Source organism: Idiotropiscis lumnitzeri, chromosome 3 (genome assembly GCF_059441095.1).
Source record: "Idiotropiscis lumnitzeri isolate Australia: NSW breed Sydney's pygmy pipehorse chromosome 3, RoL_Ilum_1.0, whole genome shotgun sequence".
In the NCBI taxonomy this organism is placed as follows: domain Eukaryota; kingdom Metazoa; phylum Chordata; class Actinopteri; order Syngnathiformes; family Syngnathidae; genus Idiotropiscis; species Idiotropiscis lumnitzeri.
In genome coordinates this window covers 24,618,382-24,626,764 of record NC_142393.1, presented here as the reverse complement: position 1 = coordinate 24,626,764, position 8,383 = coordinate 24,618,382, and the positions used below count along the sequence as shown (strand labels likewise).

Sequence of the window (8,383 nt, the reverse complement as noted above, 5' to 3'; positions counted from 1 at the left end):
TTCTGGATATAAGCAAATTTTATTTCATGACTGCGGATACCATGATAAACAATGACACACGCTTGCAAACACGAGATACGAGAACTATAGGGTGGCAGTCGATTCAGCTCAGCTCAGCTCAACTCAACTCTGGCATATAGGGAACAATTATTTATAAAAAAGAAAGAGAAACACTTCAAGCTGTTTAGCGCCACTCTCAGCTGAAGGTTACTGTCGAGCGAAACAAAACAAAGAATGAATTAAATGTGGAGTGTTTAAAATGATCAAATCCATGAACATCAGCTAATTAATTGTATCTATGTGGTGGTGTGATACCCCTTCAAGAAACAAACATATGAAGCAACACAAGTTGCAATATATTCATTTTCACGGGGTATATTACTACTGAGGAGTTCTGATATACTGCCTCCGGGTGGCCATGGCATGCACACTGAAACGTAAAAAGTATGGAAAAAAAACTACTCCACTGCTGTTTGTTTTTAGAAAGTACAATATTATAGAGTGATATTTTCCTCTGGAAAAAGACACACACATGACAATAAATTCTGTTCGGTGGGGTGGGGGGGTGGATTAGTTGTATTTCCGCTCATCTCAAAGGGAAAAGATGATTTAAAATACATGTGTTTTGAGATATGGTCAGGCCTGTCCCCTGCAAACAGCGGGGGTCCATTGTATAACTTTAAGCTGAGAATTATTTTTCTCAGTGTGCAAATTAGTTAACTTGTGGTATTTATTTAACTAGTATTTTATAAGCTAACAAGAGCAGCCCATACCCAAAGGGTGTTCAGGTTGAGGAAGGCTGGAGGATTGAGATGCCAAGTCAGATGGGTGTTCCACTCATGCTGGCCGGTCGGCGTCCTGGCCCACCGCCTCTCCGACGAAGCGAGTGAAGGGCCACAGCGCAGCACCCTCTCAGCAGGGAGCCGATATGATAGACAGGCTCGATGTCCCGAGGCGCTCCACGACATAGCCAAGCCATGGTCGGAACCACCGGCACCGCCAAAGCCAACAGATCCACCAGGAAGTACGGGCTCCAGTGGCACCTCTGCAGCGAGTCGTCGTTGCAGTCTTCTTCTTTGCTGTCTTCCTCTGTCTCCAGGGTGGCGGCTTCCTGCCTGAGGGGGGGCATGGGGTGGGGTTGGCACATACGGGGCAACTCTGGAGGAGATAGAGGAGGTAAAGCCGTCGGTAAGACGAGAGGCTCCGGGGGGCTCATGTCTGTCGATGGCGCCGAAATGACGCTCAGCTCCTCTGTGCCGCTTTCCTCACGGGAAAGCCAAGTCATGGTCGGGCTGCAGGCCTGTGAGCGCACCTCCGGCTTTCTCCCCGTCGGAGTGCTCGGTACGGGGTCGGCGGGTGCGGTCGAGGCCGAGGCGACAGTTTCCGGGGGCTCCTCCTGGGGTAAGTGTAGGAACAAGTGATGATGTGGGAGGTAGCTGCTACCAGCCAGAGAGTGGCAGGAGTGCGAGACGGACACTGCGGCGCCCCCTCGGCACAGCCGGTCACAGGCAGGGAAGGGGTGCTCTGACGACTCGGTGCGGTCCTGCAGCGTCATCCGATCTGCGAGGAGCGCGGCATCCATCAAAAGGTGGCGCGGCACTCGGCTCGACTCGGCCTGCGGGGCCTCGCCGCTCAAGTGTCTGCTGCGGGTCAAAGTGCTGGCAGGAGAGCAGCCGCAGGAACGAGACCTCTCGCCAGGTCTCGCTTCCCGGGACCTCGTATATGGCTTGTGGTTGTGGTCTTGCTCCCGAAAACCCAGGTTGGACCTCACAGTCTCCACCACTTCTTGGAGGTGCTGAATTTCCTTGCGGGCCTCTTTGAGGGCCAACTGGGCCTCCACGCGGTGGCATTCCTCTTGGATCCAGTCTTCCTGCATCCTGTACAGCTGAGTCCTCAACTCATCTATTTCATAGTCCCTGTGGCAAAATCCAAGAAAATGGAAAGTACATTTTTTGGTCCATTTTCCAAAGACATTTTCTTTTGTCGGTAATCATTTTAATCAATAAATCTGTCATTTTGTTTTTTTTGTAAACAATTGATGAAGCCGATTAAAACTTTTTTTCTTCAATTTTCATCCCTACAATCCAAAACCAGGACATTATTATACCGAACAGCGCAGAAAATGCACAAACATGAATTGATTATGTTTCAATAACTGGTTTGGTCCGTAACGGTCATCAGAAAAGTGGCAAAATGAGCATTGTCTTCAAAAGTAAAAGTCAATGTTTGCAAATGTCTTATTTTGATTCAACAATCAGCCTGCTTTCATGGCCAAGAAATAAATCAGAGATTTACAGCCGATAAGTGAAAATTCCAAGGATTTGTGCAATTTTAAATCAAACAAGGTCTCTAAACAATTGATGTGTTTGATAAGATTGACCTGTGTTGTAATCGCTCCACATTGTCCCTCAGTCTGGCTCGCAGGTGACGTATGCACACCTCTTTCTGCTGCAGGGGGGTGAGGTACTGCTCCGGGGCGGGAGGCCTGATCCCATGATTGTCACTACACACCGTATGCTTTGCCTGACGTCTGAGAGAAAAACACAGACGCACAACCAGACATCGTCACACGTGTTTGGGGAGAGTTGTTGCCGTTTGTTTTCTTTTCGTCCATATAGGGAATAGCTCGACGTTGCGCCCAGAATTATTGCTGACAAATGTGTTGCTTTGTCATGTGCCAGCCTTAATAAAAAATGAAAAAAATCCCAGACTATAATCATAGTCGGTACTTTATGCTAAAAAACTAAGATGCTGCATAGGGATTTGCTAGCAATCTTATTTCTTTTAAGGTGCATTTTCTTTTCATTTCTAAAAGCTTAAAACATGAAAAAGTATCCAAATGTAATTGAATGAAATGCATTTCCTTTCATTTCAGTAGGAAACATGGGATCACAAATGGGATCATGGAATAAATTTATTAAAATAAGATGAGGTTCCACTGTACAGTGGTGGCTTGATGTACAAGTTTCATATGTTCTGTTACCACAGTTGTCAAGTCAAAACAGTCATATCTCAAATCATCTTTCCCTGTTGAATTGAATCACAAAGCCATTAATCCGATTCAGCCTCCACCCAGAAGACAAAAAGTCTTTTTAAATTTTTTTTTTCTTCAGGAAAAAAAAGCAGTCTATAACATTGTACTTCATCGGAACATAGACTAACAGCACATTTCAAAAGACTGTGAAATGTTTGACCATTTGCGCATAACTGCCCCTGGTCCACCTGCCTTGTCAACCAGGGACAGAACTGTAAAATACAAATGACAAAGAATTGACTTCTTCTCAGACTACTCAGTAAATTGGTCTGACATTTGTCATTATTGCTGGAGGATAAAATAAAAATACAGTGGAACCCAAGTCACCGCACAACCCGATTTACAATAATTTGGTTGATGAACATTCTACACATCCCACAATGCAATGGAAAAAGCTGCACTGCATTGTGGGAGATGGAGACCATTTCGGGCTAGCAATTAATCACAGTTGCTGTACCCCGAAACAGCTAAGAGACTGACACGATCATTTGCCAACAAACAACTATTATTTCACTATCACAAATTGCGTTTTCACCTACATGTATAAGTATGTGTAAATAAATATATCGTTCCGGTTTGAGAACGGGCTAGCATACCAAATTCAATTTGTGCATTTTTTGTACATTCATAATTAAGCTAAGCTGACTTTTTTTGTAAGGTAATGCTTTGCTGTTTTAAATACACAACGTGTAACTATTTTGTTTTATGTTTAGTTTGAGAATAATCTTCAAGCGGTAGTGATATTTAACAGACTGAAGTCTCGTGTTTGCTTCAAACTGCTGTTTGACGTGAGTTAAGTTGAGTTCACGGCCACCAGTTTCCGCTCATATCTCAAGTTGGCACTTGCCCATCAAAGCAAAACACAAATAAGCATCTGAATGATGGCTCCCATCTTGAAAAGCTCGCAAGTCGGGTCACTTGTTTCTCAAGGTACCCTTATACTTTATGTTGACAGATTGCATAATGATATGCTCGCGAACGCATCATGTAATTTCAACACCATAAGTGTTATCATTTATTACCAAAAGTTAAAAGTGATGTGAAAATATTCAAAGGAAAATGACCTTGATTTTTTTTGGGGGGGTGCAAATGGCTTCACTGAACGAAATATTTTTGTAACCCCAAGATTGCACTGTACTGAATTCTTTTTTTTATGCTTTTGTTATGTTATTAGATAAATATTGATGGTGAACTGCTGTGATGTTCATGGGACTTTTATGCGAAATTATCGCGCTTTTTTATTTTTTGCATACAATTGATGGTTTGCATAATTGGCACATGACAGTGTTAATATTATGAAGTTGACAGATTAGCTTCTGAAGGCCCAGGAGTCAAATGCACGGCTCGCCATCATTTGTCATCATATTGTGCAGATGACAAGCTTTTTTGTACCTTGGCGTACTGGGATACATCCGAGGTGTGAGGCTTCCCTCTGTCGTCTTGACCTTCAGCGGGTAGTTGCTGGTGTTGGACATGTCCGTATGGTTACATCGGCCGCCGCTGCCACTCGTTCCTGCTGAGCGCCTTGACGTGAAAAAAACAACAGTTAGTTGCTGTGTTCAAAACATTGTTTGTTCGATCAAGCGGGACGTGACCGTACCTGCGCTGACCTAATGAGGGCTTCCTGCTTGGGGTGAGAGTTAACGACATGCTGCCTCTGGTGCGGGAGGTTCACAGTCCAGCTAGACTCTGAAAAACAGCACACACATTTGAATGGATTGATGGAAAAAAAAAAGATTTCATTCTTGCAGGGATGTCAGATTTATGTGATACGTTGCAATCAGTTTGAAGGTTTTAATTGGCCCAAAACATAGGTAAGGAGGAATTTTACTAGTATACGTTACTGGTATACCAAAATAGAACCACATACAAAATACCCTTTTTTTTAAATTATTTACTTATTTTAAGGAATGTCAGATTTTTGTAGCATGTCGCAATCACATGAGAGCTTTGAATTGGCCCAAAGCTAAGGCACTGATTTGTTTTATTGGCCTCAGATGTCAACATGCACTTTTTGTAACGATATAACATGATTTACTGTAAACGCTTAGCAATGGACCCTTACTGGAAACGTCCGATTTAGATCATCAGGAGTGTCGCGGAAGGGGGCGGAGCTAAGTGATGGCCAGTGTTGGGCAGGGAAATTTTTATTAACTGTGATTTTTCTGCCATTTTGACATGGTTGAATTATTATTAGACTCCTTGATACTCTGCCACAAGTTATTCATATTAACTGCAAGTTTTAAGACAAGTGTTTGAAGCCCTCCTTTGGCCACCCAAAACCGCCATTCCTGAGGCAGGGACCACAAACAGGATGGTGGGACGGCCAAGCTGTGCTGTGCCAAATTCCTGACTTCTCATACTGGTCAATGAGACCCGGTTGACAGCAGCCTGAAATCTTTACCACTGTTGTTGCCCGGCTAATATGTTATTATACACAGTGTTATACATCCACAAATCAGTTTATTCATGACAGTGGGGTCCCTCAAGGGTCAATCTTTGGACACCTTTTGTTCAATCTGTATATTTTACTTTTGGGTCAAATATTTCTGAACGCAAATGTTATAGAAAACAATAAAATAAAATTTTATTTGTTGGTTATCATAGCTTTGCAGATGATCCACAGCTATATTTATCAATGTCACCAAAGTTCTTCTGACCGGCCTCCTTCAAAAGAAAAACAGCTGCAGCTTATTCAGAATGCAGCAGCTCGGGTTCTGACCAGAACAAAGAGATAAGAAGATACATATTAGTCGGTGTGAGGTTGAGTGTTTATTTCTGCTATACACCTCACCAAATGAGTGGGTCCTGAGAACATTAAAGGAATTCAAATGGAATATAAACTCACTGACTAAGGCTCTGAGGCCTGCAGACTCAGGTCAACTGGTGGAGCCCAGAGTTCAAAGCAAACGTGAAGTGGCATTTAGCTGTTATGCGACACACAAATATAATAAATATAATAAGATACTAACAGAGCCCCCGAATGTAAATATTTTCAAATCCAGGTTAAAAACGTTGTTTCCCCACCCCCATACATTTGGTTAAGGTTTCTTAATAATTTTAAAATCAATTTTACAGTACGTCTTTTTAGTAATTTTCAAAACCTACTTTTATTTCTTTACCTTACTTTAAAATGTTATAAATGTTTTTAAAGTCTTCTGATAATGTTTAATGTCGTCAATGTCCAGTTTTTTATTTTCTCTTTGCCTCTGAATGTCGTTAGCTGTTGTATTTTTAAATGCTTTTATGTGTCGTGTCTTTGCTTGTGTGAAGCACGTTGAGTTGCCTTGTGTATCAAGTTTGCTACAAAGCTGTCTTGCCTTTCACCAGGTGGCTAAATAATTATGCTGTCCGTTCATACAGTTTTTTTTTTTCATACAGTCCAAGTAAGCTTGGCGTTCAATTTATTTGACGTCATTTTGTGAGCACATTTTGTCTACACTATCTTTAGTGCGACATTCATACTTTCTGTGACAATTTTTGTTTGGTGGGGTACCTTGATGTTTTTTCTTCATGTCCAACGGACGTGGCCCAAAAGAAGTTGAGAAACGCTGACCTAGAACATGCACACGCGCGCGCACACGATCCCATTCATCTCGCCCGGCTTATAGCGTCTGAGCAGCAGCAGCAGCAGCAGCAGCTGCAGCATCCACCAACAGGTGGTCACGGCGTTAATGGCGAAAAATACATACGTAAGCGTGTTACGTAAGCGTGCGCGTGATTGTGGATGCGGAGACGAGCAGCTGGCTCAAAAAGTGCATCAAAAGCGGCGATTCGGTTGAACATCCTGGAATCGAATCACGAAACGCAGCAGCAGGGACGTAACACCAAAGTGAGAGAGGCGAAAAGGCTGACTAATAAGTCCCGCATAGGTACAAAGCGGTTTGCGTGGCGGTGCGTGCCTCGAGCGCGACTCACCGTGTCAGAAACCTCGGACCTGAGCATGCGGCTCACATGGACGACGACGACGTCGACGACACCGAGGCTGGGGCTGGCGCGTCGCTGGCAGCGGGGCGAGAAGACGCAGCAGCTGATGCGGATCCGAGCGCATCCTGCAGCCGTTGAAGGGCCCACATCGAGGGCGCCCACTGCGACGTCGATGCCTCTTAAAGAGACAGCAGGGGACGAGATGACAGGAGAGGACGGGACATGTGACGACAAAGCTGTCAGGGACAGACGGTCAGCACATTCATGATCCAAATGCACTCATAATCAAATATACTTTCAGATAAAGTACAAAGTAGCAATCAACATATCATCCTGAAAATGTGTTTCAGTAATGTGTGAAAAGATTTCAGTTTTCAGTGTGTGAGAGTGTTTCAGTAGTGCTTGTGAGAAGGTTTTAATTTGGCGAGAGCTTTTTAGGACTGAGTGATAGTGTTTCTCTTGTGTTTGCGAGCATCCCAGTAGAGTGAAAGTTTTTTTTTGTGTGTGCATGAGTCTTTTTAGATGTGTGCACATTTGAGTGAGAGCATTTTAGTTAAATTTATTGTGTGTGTGCATGTGAGAGAGAGTTTCAGGAACAACTATTTTACTTAATTTATTTGAGCAGTTCAGTAGTGTGTGATTATCTTTTTGGGATAGGTTTTTGTATGAGTGCTTCAGGGAAAGGGATTCTGTTGTCTTTCGGTAATGTTTGTGTGTGAAAGTGTTTCCATATTGTGTGAGAGCTTTTCAGGAATGGGTGCGACCGTGTACCTATGAGAGAGCAGCTCAATTGTGTGTATGTTTTCTGGTGTGTCTTTCAGAAGTTTGTGTGTAAAAGTGTGGAGTAATAGTAATCCCTTTTTAAATGAAATGACCTTACATGAGTGTAGCTGTCCACTCACCTGACTTGGGTGCCGGCAGCATGGCTTCAAGTTCTCACTCAGGGTCCGTGTGAATGTGAGTGAATAGTTGTCCGTCTCTATATGTGTCCAGTGATTGACTGGCGACCAATCCGGTGTATAGTCCGCCTTTGTTGGCAAATCAGCTGGGATAGGCTCCGTTCTCCAGGTGAGAATGGATGGATTTCAAAAGTCTTCCCAGAAGAGGAAGACATAACCGCCCATTGTATATGGATTGAAGATAGATTATGCTAAAAATACAATGCACTCATTTATGAAAGGGGTTACATTGCAGACCACCCCTGTGACACACAAAGTCCATGAAGTAGCAACTAATTCTACATTTTCTTATTTGCATATATTTGAAAGCCAGCATATGATCCCCAAATGAATGCATTGGGAGATGCCTTGTGCAGGTATTATTGTTGTCCACTTGTGGTGGCCATCCTCATGTTCTGAAGTACTGTAGTATCTGTGACAATCTGTTGAGTGACTTCTGAGTTAGCAAACGATTCTAGACTTG

At 43.3% G+C, this 8,383-nt stretch overlaps 1 protein-coding gene across 5 annotated transcripts; it reads right to left on the bottom strand.

The window, feature by feature from the left end:
- snpha (syntaphilin a) lies at positions 1–7,169 on the bottom strand. Of its 5 annotated transcripts, none has more exons than XM_088289283.1 (5): positions 6,953–7,169; positions 4,635–4,723; positions 4,427–4,558; positions 2,381–2,530; positions 1–1,916 (listed from the first exon to the last, which is right to left on the bottom strand). In XM_088289283.1, exons 2-5 carry the CDS (start codon positions 4,682–4,684, stop codon positions 821–823), a joined length of 1,428 nt encoding a protein of 475 aa, XP_088145409.1. In that variant the 5' UTR covers positions 4,685–4,723; positions 6,953–7,169; the 3' UTR covers positions 1–820. The 5 variants fall into 5 exon arrangements, with proteins under 5 accessions (XP_088145409.1, XP_088145411.1, XP_088145408.1 ...); XM_088289285.1 differs by having other exon boundaries at positions 4,645–4,723; XM_088289282.1 differs by lacking the exon at positions 6,953–7,169 and adding an exon at positions 6,531–6,675 and having other exon boundaries at positions 4,645–4,723.
- Positions 7,170–8,383: the final 1,214 nt, after the last annotated feature.

What these genes read in the sequence shown, in the direction of transcription:
- snpha (XM_088289282.1), bottom strand. An exon ending in ATGTATCCCAGTACGCCAAG is followed by an intron (nt 2,531 to 4,426) that starts GTACAAAAAAGC and finishes TTTTTCTCTCAG; the next exon opens with ACGTCAGGCAAAGCATACGG. An exon ending in GTGGAGCGATTACAACACAG is followed by an intron (nt 1,917 to 2,380) that starts GTCAATCTTATC and finishes ATTTTGCCACAG; the next exon opens with GGACTATGAAATAGATGAGT.